The 21,746-nt window shown below is 40.3% G+C and overlaps 1 protein-coding gene across 1 annotated transcript in view; it reads right to left on the bottom strand.

Moving 5' to 3' along the window:
* The window catches only part of IL7R (interleukin 7 receptor), a 30,350-nt gene extending 9,303 nt beyond the window's left edge, over nucleotides 1-21,047 (bottom strand). Inside the window, exons 1-4 of the mRNA XM_034774278.1 lie at nucleotides 20,844-21,047; nucleotides 13,753-13,879; nucleotides 4,388-4,542; nucleotides 1,900-2,054 (exon numbers count right to left, since the gene is read on the bottom strand). Of these exons, the coding sequence (XP_034630169.1) occupies nucleotides 1,900-2,054; nucleotides 4,388-4,542; nucleotides 13,753-13,879; nucleotides 20,844-20,946 (540 nt within the window). The 5' untranslated portion in view covers nucleotides 20,947-21,047. The remainder of the gene's footprint in view (nucleotides 1-1,899; nucleotides 2,055-4,387; nucleotides 4,543-13,752; nucleotides 13,880-20,843) is intronic.
* Between the last annotated feature and the right edge of the window lie 699 nt (nucleotides 21,048-21,746).

Raw genomic sequence — 21,746 nt, 5'->3', positions numbered from 1 at the left:
GACTATTAGCTACGATACGATACCTTCGCCCCCTGGTGTGACCGGTTCAGAGACAGACGGCAGACAAAGAACTTTGGGGATGTTGACATCACTAGGCAACACCATCACCCTAGGTAACTCGGGAGGGTGGAAAATCACAAGTGTCAATGAAGCCTTCCTGCACTAGGCCTAAATGAACCAAACTCCTTCCTTGTTTAAACTCTAATTGACCTCAAAAGCCAGGTGCAATTGGAATATTTAAGCAACCAGTTATCTGTGTGCAACCCCCTGCTCACACTGGTATCAAGCGGTAATAATGAGGCCTGCATATTTCTGGCTGAAGGGAAAAAGGACAAGATAACAGTTTAAAGAAGTTCCTAACAAGCTAGGCTTATAGCTGCCAAGAATGACTTAACTGCTTAAATGTAATTGTTATTTGCTTAGTAACTATTATCAGGGACGGGAGGGGTAGAGGGAAGAATGGGGCGGGGGGAGAAAGGGAGGGCTTGAGGGGGAAGGGGGGGTGAGGCTTAACTGCAAAATGTATAAAAGAAGAAAAACTGTTTCTGTTAGTGTGCTTGATTTGAGACGTGCCAGTCTCCTTGCACCGCTTTGAGATCTCAAATAAACTTTGTTTGCTTCTCCACCTGGTGTGTTTATTGACGCGAAACACACCGGGCAACGAACCCTCTGTTGCTGTCCTCGGGCACTCTGTGCTGGCAACAGGGGGATGAATGGACAAGCCCTGAAGAACCAGGGTGAGAGGGGCAGAGCCTGCTGGGAAGAAGGCTGAATCCTAACCCTAAAAATGGGGGTATCTAGGATAAGCTAGGCCTACATAAGCTTTAGGTAAAGCAGATATGCATATAAGTCTTTTGTTGTTTTAATCCTTTTGTCTTGTTGTTCTGTGTTCCTATTGTCAAGAGTAAACAAAACTTTGTTTGAAGAAGGCTGTTTTGGGTCACTGTGTTATCCATTGGTCACAGCTCCCAAAGGAAAGACTTGCAGGCCAGGAAACCCAGCCAAGCCTGGTGAGCTATCACAGTTGGCCCACAGGGGACTGTAGCCCAGGACCTAGTCTGAGAGTCAGAGAATCACAGAATTCTGCCCCAGAATTAATTAATAGTTAATAATAATAATAAATTAATAACCATATAATATAATAGTATCTCCCTAATTCATGTATGCCTTTCATCACAAAATATCTCAAAGAGAGTTGTAATTTAGCAAGCCAATATTTAGCTATATTATCTACTGGTTTCAATGTATCAGTCTTGCTCCAAAGCTCTGGTTGCACTATATGCTTTATACAAGTGCATACAAAAGAACCAGTGGATCAATAACTGTTTTTGGTTTCTCCCTGCAGCCCACTCTGTCAATTATTACCGATTCCTGCACTGGCTCAGCTGTGCTGCCCAACAGACTCAGAAGCTGTGCTGGACAGTAATGGGTTCCTGTATTCCCTTGGTTAGTCCAAATCACAATCTAGCCCACAGTAACTGTACATATTAAATATGGTAATGAACAGCATACATCTAATGTTACCTATCTATTGATCTGTGTATAAAATAAAAATAAAAACATAATGATCACAATTACTTAAATTTAGCACTAATGTCACACTTTCTATTTTAATTGCAATAAGCATTAATTAATTAATTAATTAATCCAAGATGCCCCTGTGAAGGAGGTATTGTAAGTGATCTAATGGATTCAGACCATTTTCAATCATTATCAGCCTGGAATGGATTTGAAATGGCAGCCTAGAAGTGAAATGATCTAATAGCAATTACTGCAGTTTCTCAAGTTTTCAGCTAAGGGACAATAGAAATGAAGTACATTTTTTGCATATATTATTAGTACTTCTACTAACATAGACTTAAGCAATTAGTAAGAAAATCACTATACATTTTCACTTACTTCCCAAGTCCCGTTTTCCTGCCGATAGGCTAGTTCGTGTATTAATTTGTCCTTTAGATATTTCTTCTTTGAATGCGGGGTCTTGTATCGTATAAAATACTCGTTTGCATCCTTTCGGAATGTGATATTTATGCCAAATGGAGTCTCAGGCTTAACTGTTAATGATGATAAGGGGAAAACAAGTCAACGTATCACACAGTGAACAGTAACCTTAATGTGTAACTATCTAATAAGTCAATATATTTATTTTAAAAAGACTTCAAAACAACTGCTAACAAATTCTCACTTCCTCCAGGGAATCATCCTGGCACCTGGCTGGCCCAGCATTGGGGCAATGCAATGGTGAGCTTCATGTCAGCTTTGTACTTCCTTCCAGAGCTGTGCTGGGTGCTTCTCAGTTGTAGCTGAGAATCTGGTGTTGTAACTTGTGTTATGGGTAGAGAGAATGCCCCATTGCACTGTAACATCGAATCATTGGAAAGTAACTCCAAAACATGTAACAGTCAAGTATGAGCGTTACCTGATCAATGTCATGAGATTGTGTCTCCTTGCCAGATTTTGAAATACCATATAATTTCAGTAAAGAATATGTCATAATTTGCTATGCCTGTCTCTTCTGTTGTAAGTATAACTGTACTTGTGGCTTCTCTGTCCATTAGTGACAGGCTTGCAGTTATGCAGGCAATGTGGAAGTGACAAAGTATTCTAAAGTATAAGGTGAAAAAAATCTGTATCTTTCCAGATCTAACCAGGGCTACTCAATCACAATGGGAAAGTTTTGACTCTTCGATCAAAATTTCTTTTGCTGATCTCAGAGCTTCAGTACTCTTTCTGGCCAATTTCCTTGTTATTGTTGGAATTAAAAAGTATATGTTTTTTAATATGACTTTGATGGGAGCAGGATTGGAGCCAGTCCTGATCATAGCCTGAGAAGCAGCAGTTTCTGTCCCAGCCTGGCCTTGCTCAGACAGAATATTCAGTTCTTGCAATGATATCACTTGGGGCTTGTACTCACTAGAAAATGAGGTCATGTTAGTTAATATGACACCTCCAGTTGTGTAATAACATGACCTCATTCTCTAGTGAAGCCAAGAGGGGACAGACCTTAATTAGACTTAGCAGAAGCCCACTACTAAGCATGATAAGAACTGCCTAATAAATTCTTAATTTTTAACTCTTTCCCCCCATAATTATTTGGGAGACTCTGTCAGTGTGGACTGGTCATATACCAAATTTGGAGATGTTCTCATGTAGCTGTTTTCATGGTATGGATGAGCATTAATATTTTTACAAGGTTTTAGCAGAAAAAGTTATTCTCCACCCCACCCACACACACCATCCATAAAAGAAAAATTAGGAAAGGGAACTCTCTCAAAATATTCATAAACAATTTACCCCTGGACTAAGGCCAAGCATGAAAAGTTACAGACTCAAAGGAGAATATTTCAGAAAGATATGCAGGCACATGAATAATAGGGATATCTGACCACAATTTTACTTTAAACCCCTTAGCCTTCAGAAGAAAGTCTGACCTTCCCATTATTTGCACAGTATCTTGAGGATTAAACACACTTAAGTGCTTTCTCATACACCACCGTGCAGAATGTGGCTTATAAAGCTGAACAGAGTAGAATAGAAGTGAATTCAAGAATCAAGGGTCCTCACCTGAGAACACTCTGATAAGGTGCCCCAGATATTTAAGGGACTGTTAGCTTGAGTGAATCAACTAATCTTAATTGTACCAATGGCGCCTGGGGAAAGAGGCCTGTTTCTCAGGAAGCTAGGCTCCAAATCATTAGAGCTCAATACTATAACCTTGAATTGCATCTGGAACCGAACAGGAAGCCAATACAGAATATGGAATACTATTGTAATGTGCTTCTGACTGCCAACTCCACTACAGTAGTAGGACTACTGCACTTTGCACTAGTTGGAGTCTCTAGGTGATCTCCAAGCACATCTGTACGTACAGTGCATTACGGAATTCCATGTGGAGATGATAACGCAAGGATAACTGCAGGAAGGCAAGCATCCCAACTGGTTACTGTCATTGCACCAAACTCAGATGGAAGAAAGGCACTCGGTCACTGGAGCCACCCTGGACTGTAGGAGAAATTGATCATCCAACAGCAGCCCTAAACTGCATAACTTCTTGGCAAAGGAGGACAAACCTTTTCAGAGCAGCCTGTGCTATCCACAAGTCTCTCCAGTTATGGGGTAGATTAAAAGCAAAGTAGAATAGGCCAGCACCTAAGCCCCCTATTCTGAAACCAGCTCAATCATGTTTGGTTTTGGGGGGAGGGATTGGTAAGGACTAGCCACATATTTTCTGGGCTTAGGGCCACAAATTACCTTAGCTCACCATGTCTTGATCCCTCAACCAGCCATCATTTCCTCCATTTTATCTGGAGTGAATGTTGGTTTTTGCACCAATTTTTTCCCAATCATTTACACTTCTTAATACTGTGTAAAGCACTTGGCATCTTACCAATATGGGTTACTTCCACACTCCTGCAGTAGGGTCTGTTTGACTCAAGGACCACACAAACATCCTTAGGTGAGAGGATTCCATAGAAATATAAAAAATATGTGCCTTCCTGTTTCTCCATAGTCGAACATATACGATTTTCAATGATGGTGCTGCTGTTGATTCAACATGACAGAGTTAGTTTCTTCTCAATCGTAATGAAAAAAATTCTTAAATATTTTCCCACTGATATTTGGGGTCAGATTTTCAGGTTCCAAGCACATCTAGGTCTATAGAGCAGAACACAAGCTCAATCCTGCAGGCCCCTACTAAGCCCTTAGTGAAGTGGTTGCAATCAAGCATCATTTCTTTGAAACCAAAGGGATAATACACAATAGTAAGTAATTTTGTAATATTGGTTTGAACAATCAGGCGCTACAATGGGGCTTTTAAAATTCATTCTTTGTTGTTTATTTTAATACAGCTAATAAAGATAACAAAGAAAAGAAAGGTCTCTAACCTCAAGTAGAGAACCATTATCAGATTATACAACAAGGTAGGTAAGAACCAAACTTCTTCATTATTAAGGGCAAAGAATAGTGTAACAAAGACAACTGTTAACTGGTTAAGGAGATTTGCCCGTGTAGTTATGTAATAATAATGCTATTTTTGTTATTCACCCCCAGTGTAGGGTTCATTATCAAGTAAAATCGTAAACTAATCTCCAGAATTATTCCCTTTTGGGATGAGGAAAGGGAGAAGCAGGAAAGAAAGAGGAGTGTTGAAAGAGGACCAAATTAAAACCTGAAAGGTAAGTGAAAGAGGAGAGGAGAGGAATGATAGGTTGGAGAGGGCGAAAGAGGGAAAAGAAAACAGAGGGAGAGAATGGGTGGAGGAGAATGGGAGGGGCTTAGGGCCGCAAGGGGATGGCAAAAACAAAAAGGTTGCATTAATGAGAAAGTTAATAGATTATTCCCATTTTTCCAAATTATATATCCATAAACTTATCTTGGTTGTTTCTATTGGAAAACTTGTTTTGTTCCACTGTCACCAGGCTGAACAAGTGAGAGTACTATTCTTTGATCATTGGCACACTTGGGACTTACTTCTGTCAGTGTAGAATTAGACATTAGGCTATGATCAGAATTCTACCCAACCAAAGTTTGTCAAAGGATTTCAATTTCCAAGATAGATTGGCCTGCCTTAAGATGGCATGGCCAGCCAGAAGTTCCATGTTGTTGGACAGAAAGAAATTGGCCTAAATATTTATCTCTGTCCAAAAAAGATGGATGACAGAGCAATCTCATAGTATGTGGAATAAGTTACAGCCTGCTGCATTGCAGCACCAGCATTTGTCAGATTTGGCTGCACAGGACCTGAAACATCTACATGGAGTCTAGTGCATCCTCCAAAAGATTTTCTGATGGATCAATCTTAATCTCAAATCCAGTGAGCAATGCTTTATGGTGGGTCTGATTTCATTGGATGTTGGTAAGGGAAACTGATAGCTAATGTTCCCATTGCTTTCTAATATTGCCACTGCTGATTGCCAATTTGCTTCATAGGTGGAAATACAGACTGGCCAGTGGCATAGGTAGGTAGTTTTACTTTTTCAGAAAGCCCTGTGGGTTGGGGATCTGGTGTTGCAAAAGCAGGGAGGTCAAACTGGTGTCGTAGAGCATGTTTAAGTTGAAGCTGTTGCCATTCCTTCTTTGGGTCCAGTTGGAATTTCTCCCTAAGGTGAGGAAAGTGCATGAAGGAATCATTTTTAGTTACATGGTTTATGTTCAAAATCCCTTTGTTAATCCAATCAGGCAATAGAATGCACCTACAGGCAATTAAAATGTTGGAGTTACCCCAAATTGAAGACTCTGAATGTCAGAAGGAATGACATTTAAACTTAGAAGCAACCAGATATCACACTTTCTTAGAGGCCAAAATTGTGACAGATTCCTCCCTAAGGTCTTCCTCTAAATACACCCATTGGAAGAATTTGGATAACTGTACATTAATATTTTTTTGATTGGTGAGTATCCAGCCTGACTTGAGTGAACTGAGGGGATTTTAGCTTTTAGTGAGTTCACTCCAAGTCTATGCACTAATAATTTCCCAGCTTTATTGCCTGATTTCCAGTATCTCTGTTTTAATCTAAACAAAGCAAATTCAGCCTGAGCTGCAGTTATTTTATTGGTTTCGTACCTGAGATTAGTCCTCTCTCGGAGTTTACCCAAAGAGGAGGAAATCAGCATAGCTGATGGTCTGCCTCCTTGAGATTTCCTCTGAAATTCATCAGCATGGCATGTCTAGTTCTTTTTTTGTGGGAGGAGTAGGATATTATTCTGCTTCTTAAGTATTCCTTGAAACTATCCCACAAGATCACTTAGGAGACCAGGGTGTTCTCATTGGTTTCAAAGAAAAATTGTATTTCTTCCTTCACAAAGTTTTTAAATTGTGTGTCTACTTGTAAAGAGGAGTTTAACCACCATCTTCTGACAGCCTGCAGCTTTTCAGGAGATGAGAGCTGCAATGGCAAAGGTGCATGATCAGAGATCATAATCACTTTTATTTCATTGTTAATAACAGAGCTCATCAAGCCACATGTTACCGAAAAATAGTCAATCTGTGAGTATGTGGAATGCAGAGGTGAGAAAAAGGTGTAGTCTCTACCTGTAGAATGCTGCAGTCTTCATATATTCTGTACACCCAGTTCTTCTCTCTGGGCATTAATGGTCTACCTAGCAGATAATTGGGATGGTTGGGGTCTGCTCAATCTGTCCCAAAGCAAGTCTAATGCTTTATTGAAGTCCCCTTCTATAATCAATTTTTTTTAGGGAGGAGTCAATTAATCTTGAAAATAATTGATTGAGAAAGGAGGGATCATCTTTGTTGGAGGCATATAGGATTGTATGTAACATCAGAAATACAAACTTCAACAAGTAAGGGTGTTCCTTCAGTGTCTTTTATGAGTTGGTAGTGTTTGTGTGTTCAGTTTTTCATTGAACAAGATTGACACCCCCAAGATCTGGTTGAGTAATTTCGAAAAACACCTTCACCAGTCCACACTTTCTAAAATCTTTTCAGCCTCAGACTCAGTGAGGTGGGTTTCCTGGAGGTTATATCAGCTTTCAACTTTCTTAAGCAAGACAAATATTTTTCTTTTTATAGGATTACCAAATCCTTTTATGTTTCAAGAAATACTTTTAACTATCTGAAGAAGTGAGGTTTTTACCCACGAAAGCTTATGCCCAAATATATCTGTTAGTCTTTAAGGTGCCACCAGACTCCTTGTTGTTAAATTAGCCATAAGTACTCACAAAGGTAATTATCCCAACAAACATCTTATGCCATACTCACTGAGACTGAAGGGTATAGGTAGGGTGAGGAGTCCAGCGTGAAGGGTATTTGGGGAGTTCATAAGGAGTTTAGAGGGGAAAGAGAAGTTAGAGTGGCAAGAGGTTAAGTGAATAAGAAAGAATTGAGAGGAGGTAGGACAAGCAGGCAGGGGGTGTAAGAAAAGGCAAAGGTATGAGAAAGCAGTGCTCTTGAGCCAGGGTAGGACAAAAGATCAGGAAGTTAGAGAAGGGGAAGCCCAAACAACCACGTCTCCTCTGCCCCAAGTTGAATGCAAAATACATCAATATTCCCAATTACCCTCCCCTGCAAAAGGCAGGGATGGGGGAGAGGTGATGAATATTTCAGAGTACATTTTAATAGGGTTTCTGGGCTAAAATATACATATAACTATGCATCGGATGTTAGAATCTAACGAGACAGATATCTGCTTGGAAAAATATGAGAGGTAGGAAAAAAGAAGAAACTACTGCACCATCTCTTCTAGACAAATGGGTCCCAAATCTCAGTATATGACCTTCCAATTGCCGGCTCTTTAAAGAGCCATAAGAATTGAAATATTTCCCTCATCCTTGGGTATGTCACCAAATATCAACACCCGTAATTTAAACTGAATACATTACTGGTATGCTGTTCTTAAAAACACTATGAGTAAGACGAAGAGACAGCAACCCTCCCCCACCCCTCCAAAAAAAACCCCAAAACCTAACTATTATTCAAAATGGAGACAGGAGATTTGGATTGATACATGACCAATCCCAATTTGAACAGTTTGTTAGGCAAATCAATCACCTAATTTGTCTGTTTAATTATATGGAGGCAATATAGTTTTCTGCTTCTGCCGGTTTGGAGTAGCCAAGGAGTTAGCCAGCCTGCTTGATTTTAAAAATAGCTGGGAAGGCTATAAAATAAGTCAGTCCTTTCTCCTTGACCATCTTCCTTGACATATTGAAGAGGGCTCCTTGTTAACTATGTTTAACTAAAGCTCAGCTGTAGTTTGGAAATATTATTTTATGTCTATTCTAACTCAGGTTTCCTTTTTCTCTGGCTTTTTAAAGGCTGGATTATTGCACATTGTATATTAAGAATTTGAATATAAATCCCATGGGTTTGGCATTAGCTGAAGGTTTGGGAGCTAGGGAGTGGAGAGGTCTTTCTATGTTCTGCTCTGTATCAAGGTATAAGGAAAGAATCTGAAGTAGGGTCTTAGACAATAATTCTATTGGCCTGCACTTTTCCACTTCCAGAGGGAGCCTGACCACCCTCAAATTATTTTTGCTGGACCAGTCCTCCAGATCACTGACTCTATATTGTAGCCTTTGGATCAGATATTGTTGCTCTAGTGATCGTAAGAGTCCATATTGTCTTCTAAGATACATATTCTAGTTCTGCCCCCTTGTTCCTGGAGGTTAGCCTCTGCAAACTGACTTAGTGTGCTGCAGTCATGACTTTAATTTCAGGATTAATTTAATGCTCTCGTATTTTCCTAAGTAGGTTCTGCTCTTTAGATGTCTGCATTAACCTTTTATAGACTTAATCTAGGCCTATTGGGGACAGGGCCGGTGCTACCATTAAGGCAAACTAGGCGGTTGCCTAGGATGCCAAGATTTGGGGGTGCCAAAAAGCGGTGCCCCCAAATTTTTTTTACAGCGTTCCTGGGCTGGGCTGCCGGCGGCACACTGACACATGCGGCTCAGACTCCCTCTCCGAGCGCAGTGGCCGCTCCACTTCTCCCGCCTACCAGCAACAAGATTAACCATCCAGAAACAAAATCAGTGGCCTTAGTTTAGTGGATCCTCCATGAATTTATCTAGTTCTTTTTTGAACCCTGTATTAGTCTTGGTCTTCACAACATCCTCTGGCAACGAGTTCCACAGGTTCACTGTGCGTTGTGTGAAAAAATCCCTCCTTTTGTTTGTTTTAAACCTGCTGTTTATCTTTATTTATATGAACTTCAGTGAGACTCCTTGTGGAATAAGGTACTATGTCATGTAAATAATGGGATCACAATATGGCCATTGCTTTTTAATTCTGGTTCCATGGGTTCCATCATTTAATTTGAGATGTTTGTGTTAAAATAACTTTGTTTTTTAAAAATAAATTTTATCACAATTTAAATATACACTTCAAATGAGCCTTGTGGGGGCTGATCCCATTTAAGTCAATGGCAAAACTTCCCAGCAGAAGTAGAATCACCACGTTAATTAAATGATAATAAATGAGGGGAAAAGTTACATGGCACTGTTTCACTTCAACATGCTCCTCTATCCATGACAACCACAGCTGACATGACCACAATTTAAAACCAACAATTTAAGACCAATACATTTATAACAACAGGGCAGAAGAAAGTAAACAGAGAATCACTAATTTCTGTCAGAAGCTGACTGTGATCACACTTTTTAGGACCACATCTGATTATCTGTGCAGTTCACAGCTCAACAAAAATCACAGAATGTAGGGATGTATTACAAGTGGAAAATGAGCACAGACTGGAAATTTTAAAGGATGAACATAGATGAAAGAATTTGTGGAAGACAGAAGAACAGTAGAGGAAGGGAGGGTTGATATGATATATCACAATGAAAATGCACTGCATAAAATAGGAAGTTTAGTCCAGGATATTGGAACTTGGAAAAAATGATGTGTCACAGGGTGGCTGGCCCCTTTAAGAGGGAGTGGAGTCCCGTGCACCAGTGGGGCTGCCTCTGATTGGGTTTTAAAAGAGGGCACCTGGGTCACTGGGGGAGGAGATTGGCAGGTGAGTGCTGTCTGAGACCAGAGACAGAAAGGAAGAGCTACAGAAGATCTGAACTCTCATAGAATATCTGGGTTAGAAGGGACCTTAGGAGGTCATCTAGTCCAACCCCCTGCTCAAAGCAGGACCAATCCCCAGACAGATTTTTGCCCCAGCTCCCTAAATGGCCCCCTGAAGGATCAAGCTCACAACACTGGATTTAGGAGGCCAGTGCTCAAACCACTGAGTTATCCCTCCCCCCTGAGGACAGCTAGAGCAGAACTAGGGATGAGAACTGAGCTGAGAAGCAAGGCTGGAGACACCTGACAAGGAGAAGGCCTGGACAGTGGCCCTAGGCAAAAGGGGAAGATCCCGCTTGGTCAGTGGAAGCAAGAGGGTGGACCCTGGAGGGCTGTGCCCTGAGCAAGGCTCGGACTCAGGCAGGGAGGCCTCAGGAGAGGAACAAGAGTTGCCATTTTTGAGATACAAAAACTTGAGACATCCAAGATGATCCTGAGCCCATAAAACTGGACTGCTGGGGGTGTGTACTGAGCACCCTGACAGATTGCCTGGGACAGCTACCTCAAAAAAGGGACTATGCTGGGAAAACCTGAGTTGGTGGCAACCCTAAGTGGAACTCTGGGGAGATCTCTTGTAGGGGGCTGTGGTAACGGTCAGGAGATTGGTCATTCTTTGGCAGTGAGGCCCTGGCTCAGGGCAAAAGAAACAGGGAACACAGTGCTGCCATTGAGTCTTAGGTGAGGGACCTGGAGGTGCTGTCCCTGAAGAGGGGACTGGAAAAACTGTTGTACGTTTATATGTTTACTGTGGGTTTATTGAGAATGGTTTTACTACAAGGGTTTTGGGGGGAATTACTGCACTGGTGTCTGTCAATATGTTATGCCCAGAGGTGGGCTTTCTATTGGACATTGAGACACTCTGTTCATGGGCAGAAGAAAGGGGAAACTGAGGCAGGGTATATGTCTGTCATACAACTGATGATAAAGATGGTTATGAGAAAAAGCTTCCCTAATTTAACAAATTACATCCTGACAATGAGCAATTAGTGTGAAATACCCTTGATCCATGGATAAAAATGCTATTTTTCAAAAGGTGAGTCAGGAGTGTGACGTTGCACTCCATATGCTTTATGAAAATATGCTTGGAATGTGAATATAATGTAACTGGAATATGCTTTATGCAAAAGGTCTCTTCTAAGGTATCATTACAAAGCTTATAATCTACTGAATGCGGTCATCCTATTTGTATGAATGTATCATTCTTGTATCTGAAGCTATAAATATGTAGTATTATTCTAAAGTCCTAGTGTAATTATGCAAAGTGTGGGCCATTAATGGTGATTTAGAATCTTGATGGCTCCCATTGACCAGAACAACTGGTTGTAAATGGCTCTGTTTACTTGTAAACCTTCCTGTGTTCATCTGAGTTAGGCCGGAAAGAATGGAGGCTTGGGGTCTCACAGGACATGTGACCATGTCACCTGGTACTGGAATCCATCCTAAACCTGGTGCTTTTCCATTTAGAAGGAAGGGTGGGAACCCAAAGTGAGACAAAGGAGTCCCGCCTTGTGCCAAATATATAAAAGGGGGTGGAACAGAACAAAGGGGTTGCCAGTCATGAGAATCCCCTAGTTACCACCTAAGCAGGAGCTAACAAGAACTGTACCAGGGGAAAGGATTAGTCCCAGACTAAGAAGGAATCTAGTCTGTGAAAGAAACTTATTGGAACATCTCTGAGGGTGAGATTTACCTGTATTCAGTTTCTTAATGTATTAGGCTTAGACTTGCGCGTTTTGTTTTATTTTGCTTGGTAACTTACTTTGGTCTGTCTGTTATTACTTGAAACCACTTAAATTCTACTTTTATATTTAATAAAATCACTTTTGTTTATTAATTAACCCAGAGTTAATGATTAATACCTGGGGGAGCAAACAACTGTGCATCTCTCTCTTTATACTCTCTTTATACAGAGTAAAAAGGATTTATTTGGGGTTTGGATCCCATTGGGAATTGGGTGCTAGAAATAGGGGATTTGCTGAGCGGTTTTTGGTTAAAGTCTGCAGCTTTGCGGGGCATGGACCAGACCTGGGTCTGTGTTGCAGCAGGCTAGCGTGTCTGACTCAACAAGGCAGGGTTCTGGAATCCCAGGCTGGCAGGGAAAACAGGCTCAGAGGTAATTCCAGCATGTCAGGTGACAACCTCAAGGGGGTCTCTGTGACCAAACCCATCACAAGGAGAAAGAACTTGATCAAGCTACAGTATGAGATACAGTTCTGAAGCTACAAAATAATTTGGCAAACCAACAGTCTGATAATCATGTCAGACGTCATTGGAAAATTATTTCCAGCAGACTCTTTGAAGTCATGCAGCATTAGTGATTATGTATGTAGGAAACAAGAAAATATAATGTACATTACTAGACTTTTCTTATTAATCAAATAAGTTAATGAACCTCCATTTTCTAAAATGATACTTTTTAATCTGATTATTTCCATGGATAGGAAACACCATGTCTCAATTTTTATTTCATTTCTCAGGAAAATAGAAAAATTCTAACAGATAAGAAAAAACAAGTAAAGCAACTATTAGAAGAATTGGATGCTGAAAAATCCCCTTCTTTTGCTGATTGTTACCATACTTTCAGTTTCAGGAAAAACAAGCCAAAGGATAAAGCAAAAGTAAACCACAGAACGAAAAGTCTGACAAAGTGTGCCTCAGTGACAAAAACAGGGTTGAAAATATTGCTATGGCCCCATCTCGACGCAAAGTTCTCTGATTTCATTGATAACTGTGCACATTTTGTACAGAATATTTATTCTAGTGCATGTTTTCTGTGCATGGAGATGATTGGTTAATTTCTGTCTTGATTTAAATAATGGACACTTCCTCTTTACCCTCTTCAGTCTGTATAGCTGAATTTTACTAAGATACTTACAGTGACTCCCAATGAAGTCAGTTGCAATACTCTCATTCTGCATAATGACCAGGTAGACTCTGGCCCAGTGGGAGCAGGATCAGACCCATTATGTACATTACAAAGTTACTGGAGTGTTTTGTACAAATTCCTTTCAGCTGATTAATTTTCCTATTTGGAGTTTGGATTCTGGCTCACCAAACTCTTGACTTTTTCCAGAATATTGTATTCAAAACTGGTACAAAACTCAGAATCAGAACTTTTCCCAGTTCTTCCATCCATGCTTTCCAACCTGTGGCATATTGATTATTAGTATTCAGGAATTATAGTACTGTGATAGCTGACATAGTATGTAGCTTCTTACCATATTGTAAGGTTAATGTTAGTATTGTTAAGGTCCAACTCCGTAAAGTTGCATGTTAGGGAGTGACAGTCTTCCTTAATTTCCAGCTGGCTGAAACACTCAACATCAATGTTCTCTAATTCATCATCTAAGGAGAAATATACGGAATGTTAATGAAGCAAATGACTGTGTTTGTTTGAAATACAATTTAAGTGTCTCATTATGAAACAGGCTCTTTTATTAGAAGTTGCTATAAAGGAGAAGCATCCAGTAGTCTAAGCCCAACATTTCAGTTTTATAAAATCATAGAAAGGGTTTTTCTTTTTCTTTTTTCTGGGTTTATTAAATGTCCTCTCTCTGCACAAAGGGTGAATTCCATCCATTTTGACACTCATACTGAAGAACACACAGGGTAGCCAGTGTATCAATTATAAAATGACATCATTCAGGAGCTAATATATTGGTTTAGCTAGGCCAGTCTTGGCTTTTATCATTAATCATAGTATAAAAGATGGAGTATTGATTTGATCTTGGAAGCCCTCCGTACATAGAACTCCCTTTGATGCATGCAATACATATGCAATGTGATGTTATAGTATATAGTGTTAATTTGCATGAATTTGAGATGGCCATATTAGTCACAGGTAGCCAAATATTAATTGTAAGAACCACGTACAAACCTCATACCAAGAGAAAAATGGGAACTAATCCATTTTCAAAAACTGTCAGCATTTTCTAGAAATCATGATATTGTGGTTTTTGAAGGTGTTATATCTCATGACATGCTAGGCATAGTAAGAAATGTGTACGGAGCACCAGTAACAAACCAGGATTCCCAGAATATAGCATCAATCTCTAGACATAAATCTTATATGGTAAGTCAGCTTGACGCATCCTAGACTCCATTTTTCACACAATAGCACCATCACTCAGTTTGGCAAGAATAAAAGTTACTGTTTGAGAAGTTTAGGACTGAAATAGAAGGGGAGTTTCTGGCCAAGACTTAAAGCTTGTATGTACCGGGGCTATTTGTATCGGTGTTTCAAATAAGCTAAGCACCTTATTACTCTGGTGCAGCACATCTACACTGGAGGATACACCAGCGTCATTACATTATTGTCGCTAAACAGGTCCAAATAGCAGTTGTCTAGACAGGGCCCAAATTGTCTGAGAACATTAATAGATTACAAGGGACCATTGTAATCACTAGTCTGACCTCCTGTATAGCCCAGGCCACAGGACTTCCTCAAAATAATGCCTACATCAAATCTTTTAGAAAAACATCCAATTTTGATTTTAAAATGGCCAGTGATGAAGAATACACAATGACCCTTGGTAAGTTGTTCCAATGGTTAATTACCCCCATGCCTTATTTCCAGTCTGAATTTGTCTAGCTTCAACTTCCAGCCCCCGGATCGTGTTATACCTTTCTCTGCTAGACTGAAGAGCCAAATATTAAATATTTATTCTCCATGTAGGTACTTATAGACTGTGATTAAATGACCTTCTAACTTGTTCTTTGTTAAACTAAACAGCTTGAGCTCCTTGAGTCTATCACTGTCAGGCATGTTTTCTATGTCTTTAATCCTTTCTAATCCTTCAATCGTTCCTGTGGCTCTTCGCTGAATCCTCTGTAATTTATCAACAGCCTATCTTTGCACAATAGCTCATGCCCCCAAAACTTATGTGTAATGGAACTGATACTTGTGCTTTGCTGTCAGATTATTGACACGAACTAGAAAATTAAGGTAGAATTTTAGAGGTCTCATTTCAAATCCCCTTACGCTGACACAGGCGCTTGAGCACTGCGGCACATTTTGACTGTCAAATGTCATGCCATCGGGCTTTCAGGGAAATCTCAAACTTTCTGTCACATAACACTGTTTCTTCAAAGTTTGCCTTGATGAGTCATAAAACAATTGCTGTTTGACTGGATGATGCGTGTTTCATATCCAAAGCTCTTGCATGTCAGATCAGGGATAGCAAAATAAACAAACTTCTGAGAGAAATATTTCCACCCCAACTTCCACTCCAAGTTCAGCAGAACTGATAATGAAGGGTTAGATTGTGAATGGCACCAGGGCAGGTCCACCAGGGAAGAATGGAAGGAGCTTCCTCCCCTCAGCACCTCTGCACAGAAGCTAGCTGAAAAGTGGGTAAGAAGCAGTGGTACTGTTCTCTGTAATGGGCCCTGTGAGCATTAGCTGTCTGAAAGCCAGGCTGTATTAACTTCTGTTCCCTACTGCTTTCTGGGGATGAGAATGATGATATATGACTCACCATCCTCCAAGTCCCACCCTGGGCCCACCATCTTCTTTTAATATTTAAGGGAATTGGATGCTGGAGAAAGATGTAGGATTGATGCCCTTGGAGAAGGAAGTTCTCTTTTTATCCACCAAACAGGTACAGCCGGGGCGCAGCTGTGCAAGCATCACTCCACTGCCCTGCCAATGTGCCTCAACTCTGAACTGGAGGGAGATGAGGTATTATTCATGGTTATTTATATTACACTAGTGCCCTAGAGGCCTCAATTTAAAGCCAGGGCCCCATTCTGCTAGACATGGTACACACGTATCGTAAAAGACAGCTCCTGCTCCAAAGAGCTTACAGACTAAATGCCAAGACCTCACAGGTGAATGAAAGAAACATGCAGACAGGAAGGAGATGGGCCAGGACAAGGTAACAATACTAATAGGATATTTTCTCAGAGTCTAGCACTGCACCCAATTTGTAGGTGCAATTGGCCAATCAGTAGCAGTAATCATAATAATCATTCTCTATGTCCATTCCATTTTTGGCTCCTTTGCAGCTAAAAGGAGGGATAGCTCAGTGGTTTGAAAATTGGCCTCCTAAACCCAGGGTTGTTAGTTTAATCCTTGAGGGGGGCATTTAGGAATCTGGGGCAAAAAAAAATAGTTGGGGATTGGTCCTGCTTTGAGCAGGGGGTTGGACTAGATAACCTCCTGAGGTCCCTTCCAACCCTGAGATTCTATTCTGTTGAAACTCCAAGGTTGTCATTTAGTGCCAATTGTAGTAGAAATATCTTTTGTTACATGGACACCGAGTCCAAGATGATGACATTTATTTCACCTTGACTATTAAAGAGACACAGCTTCCAATCAGTACTAGTCGAGAACTGGCTTTGGACTGATTTAATAGAGGTGAAAGTCTATCACAATTCCTCTGAGCCATCTAGTCACATATAGAGACTCATGTCCTATATGACCAGAGACTATGCAGCACTCTTAAGACTTCTGATACAATTCCTTGCCTCGAGTTATTCATAATTCTGGGTACATATGGGTAACATTAAAATTGTTGTGGATTATTATTACTGTTTATTACTTATATAGTGACATTGTTTTGCATGGTTGTTTATATATGTAAATAAAGGCCATGTCATAATATGTATAAATCCATGGATTGTATCACATCAACAAGTAAGACTCTCAAATAAGAATCCTCTTGACAGCTGCTACAATTATCTGAAAAGTTGTATTTATTCAGGACCCATAAGAATGGGACTCAAGTGGCAGAAGTTGTAAATCAGAATCCATCCTGCTGTCCTAAAAATTGAATAATCTAAAGAAGATTAACTTCTTTCTCTAGCATTTGAACTGTTGAATGTTTAAATAGTAAAGGGGTTCTTCAGATGTTAGATTAGCATTAAAGCAGGAGGGCAGCTGACTTGCAATGTCTGGCACTAGGGTGACCAGACAGCAAGTGTGAAAAATCGGGACGGGAGCAGAGGGTAATAGGAGCCTATACAAGAAAAAGACCCCAAACTCTGGACTGTCTCTCTAAAATTGGGACATCTGGTCACCCTATCTGGCACTGAACTCCTGCACTGTGAATGCAACTTTTTTGAGTCATGAAAAGTATTTGTAACAGTAAAAAATGATCAGTTAAAGTATTAGATTAGCAATTAGCATGATATGTGCTATTTAAAAGGAATTTTCATGTACCATATTCTAACAGCTTAAAATTAAATTTTGCTATCTGACAATCAACAATATACTTCTCTCCCTGTTGACTCCTGAACTTGACAATCCTAACTCACACAAATAGCTCTTAATCATGGCCCCAGTGACTTCTACATGACTAATGATGTGAGTAAGGTCTGTTTACATCAGTAAAAATTTGCAGGATCATGATTGTTTCCCCCAGATCATAGGTAACTCAAACTTAACACCTAATCCTGATTTCATTTAAATCAGTGCGGAACTTTGACACTAATTTCAATAGGAGAAGAACTGGGCTCATAATCACTTAGGCCTTGGCTACACTTACCCGCTAGTTCGACAGCTGGAAATCGAACTTCTGGGTTCGACTTATCGCGTCTAGTCTGGACGCGATAAGTCGAACCCGGAAGTGCTCGCCGTCGACTGCGGTACTCCAGCTCGCCGAGAGGAGTACCGCGGAGTCGACGGGGGAGCCTGCCTGCCGCGTGTGGACCAAGGTAAGTTCGAACTAATTCGAACTAAGGTACTTCGAACTTCAGCTACGTTATTCACGTAGCTGAAGTTGCGTACCTTAGTTCGAATTAGGGGTGTAGTGTAGACCTGGCCTTACACTATAAACCCTTTAAGGCAGTTGTCTCTTTTCCGTGTTTGTACAGGACACAACACAATGTGGCCCCAATACTGATAGAGGACTTTGGCACCACCACAATATAAATATTTGCAGAGACTTATTTACATTCTTAACTTTGTGCACTGATGTCCATAGGACTACTCACAGTACATACCCCTGATAATTGTATAGTCAGTTGCTTGGCTACACTTCAGTCCATTAAGAAATACATTCAAGAGACGAAATGACCAATATCAGTCAGGTTTTTTTGCTAAAAGCTAATATTAGAATGTACAGGAAGAAAGGCTCAGTAAGATACCAGTTTCTGGGAAGCCGTCTTGTGCAGCATTGTTAAATTCACCTTACACAGAAAGTGTGTTTCAGCTAAGAGTGTTTTTAGGATGATTTTACAAGTTACAAAACTCTTTACACATCACTAAAATCCAACCCACCAGTTTGTGCCAGCCCCTTAACTGTTTTTCTGTGCCTTTCCTTTGTTTTGGATACTAGCATTCCAGGGACTGGTCCATGAAGGTACCTCCTCAGCTTATACTGTAGTAGAACATTGAAGTATTTTGCCTTTCACAAGTTCCTTATTTCCGCATGCCAAAGCTGACTTCAGCTTTGCAAAGTGTTACGGGATGCTTAGCATAGAACAAAATTATAAAAAGATATAGGTCAATTCAGGCCATGTAACTGCTAGAAATATAGATACGATATAATGTCATATTGATATTGTGGGCTTAATGCATATTAATATGTGTCATATCAATAATATTTATTGGTTAACAATAAAGTTAAGCACAGATGTAAATGGCTGCAGGATCAGGACCTTAAATTGCCATGGTGTTGTTGGCATCTGATTGAATGCTGCATCATCTGATTGAATATCTGCTGTATTTAGAAGTGATCTTAAATTAAAATAGTTCTCATGTGAGCTGACCCCATCCTACAAACATCCTACAAACACTTACCCTGTGAGCAGGGCCATTGAAGTCAATGGGACACATGAGTAAGGGTTTTCAGGATCTGTTTCTGTTTCTAACCAGGGCCCAATCCTGTTCCCTTTGAAGTTGACGGCAAAGCGATTTTGACTGAAAGGGAGCAGGGTTAATAATATATGTCAGAGTTGAGTGGTCCCAGTGATTTCAGAGACATTGATTTCAATATATTTTTATTAATGTTGATGTCAATGGGACCACTCACCTGAATAAGGGATTGCAGGATCAGGTGCGGATCAGCTGCAAATTATGTAAATACAAGAAAATAGGGGGAAAACACATCATAAGTAGGTTTAAGATCTTCTAACCAGTAAAACTGCCATGCACTTTGTTCTGGTGTAATAAATATATAATTCACTGCAGATGGGAAAAACAGAGGGAACTAATGGAGTTACATCTAAAACTTAGCATAGATACACAGAATCTCACCTCACCATTAAAAACTGCTACTCATCTAATAACAAAATGTTAGGAACCTAAATGACGGTAATTGAGAGAGACTAGTCTTATGTCAGTAGTCCTTATCTGCACAGTCCCACTGACTTTAATAGAATGACTCATATGAGTGAAGATTATTCATGTGAGTAAAGGTTTTCAGGACCGGGTCCTAGGCAATTTAAAGGATCTGAGTCTCAAGGTGTGTGTCAGAAAAATATTCTCATTGATGGCAATGGGAAATTTTCCTGAATGTAGTGCAGAACTATGTACAAAATGTCTACATTGAGTGGAGTATTTACAAATTTGATGATTTCTGCTGCAAAATACTTTTAACTGTCCAAGCAAAATAATAGAGTTTGTTGAACTAAGGTCATTATTACTGTAATGCCCCTGATGTAATTCGAGTGCCTTTATGATAAACACACATCAGTGATGTGCTGCAGATAGCTCCTAGAAGCTCCTTGTTTAAATGCTGCCCCTTGACCCCACCTCGCCGAAAAGGGGGACTAGAGAGCATCCTTTGCATCATAGGGCCACTCCCTGCTTGAGATAACTTATCTCTGGGGCTCAAAAATAATCTTCTGAATAGGAAACTTTTTGCCTCTGGGGTGGAGCAGATTGGACTGTTTCTGGCACTTTAAAACATTTTTCCCTAAGAGGATTGTGAGAGCAGAATCAGTGCCTTATCCTTTTCATATGGCACTTTAATGTATTTGCAAAACATAATGGAATGAACTAATTCTTTACTTACCAGCCTTAAACAATCATAATTCTTATACAAAGCTAACCATAATGAAAGAGGCTAAGTAGGCTCTATCCTGCATTCCTTGTGCACTCCACTCTTTCACTGGTTTTAATAGGAGTTTGAGGTGCACAAGGATGCACGACTGGGCATAAGTATAGATAGATATCTGTGTAAATAATCCACCAGAATCACACAAATCCCATGCATAAAGAATATGAGAGAGGCAAAGCTAACCGCTAAAATGTTAACCCATTCTGTTTAACGGCTGCAGTTGCATGTAGTAGAAGTTTGAGGATCTCATTAAAATCACATTTTCAATTATTCTTGATCCTGAAGGCAAACGTGAAATGACTCACCAGACTCTTCTTCTGAGGTAGAACCACTTTCTCCAGAAGTGGTGTGAAGAAGAAAAAAGAGTAAAATGCCAAACGCTGTGCTGGTCCGTGTCATTCTGAGCATATTTGGTGTGTGCGTGCCTGTGTGTGAGAGAGGAGCTCACTCAGTTGCTTTATACCCAGGGTGAAGTGTGAACCCACTGCTCTGATAAAGCAACCGCAGGCAGGGGGAAGTGTAAACACACTGAAAAGGATGACAAGCAGAGCCAGCCAGGAAGCCAGAGTGAAAATACTTGTGGAACTTTTATTTTGAAAATGCCTCCCACTTCCAAACTAAGGGCTTAATCCAAAACTCACTGAAGTCAGTAAACAGACTCCCACTGACTTCAGTGAGATTTGGATCAGGCCCTAAAGGCCCAACCCGGTTCCTACTGAATCAACGGGATTTTTACTAGTGATTTTGGTGAGACCAAGATAAGGCCCTTTTGTGAGATGGCTTATGGTCCAGGAAGACCAGACACACCACAGAGCTAGGGGCTAAATTCTGCCCTCAGTTACAGTGTGAATACATGGTTGTCCAGGAGGGAGAATTTGTAAAGTGGTGTGAGATCTCCCAGATTCAAAGTGGTAGTTAAGAGCTATATATTATTATTAATAAATATAAATGCAATTATGTAGTATTTGCTAAACACCAACAGCTTGCTTGCTGCTGTACAAAACAAAGATAAAGACAATCGCTGCTCCAAGGAGATTGCAATCTGAAGGGTCAGTCCTGCAAACCCTTAATCATGTGATTGGTCTGTAAGCAATCTGGAACTACTCGCAGTTTTCAGGATCAGGACTTAAAAGACAGATGCAAAGCGAGCAAGCCGCAGAGACACACAGAAGAGGTGTTAAATATTTCCTCCCCCTCTTTCTGTGTCT

The sequence above is a fragment of the Trachemys scripta genome, chromosome 6, assembly GCF_013100865.1.
Source record: "Trachemys scripta elegans isolate TJP31775 chromosome 6, CAS_Tse_1.0, whole genome shotgun sequence".
NCBI classification, from domain to species: domain Eukaryota; kingdom Metazoa; phylum Chordata; order Testudines; family Emydidae; genus Trachemys; species Trachemys scripta.
This window is presented reverse-complemented; position numbering and strand designations above follow the sequence as displayed.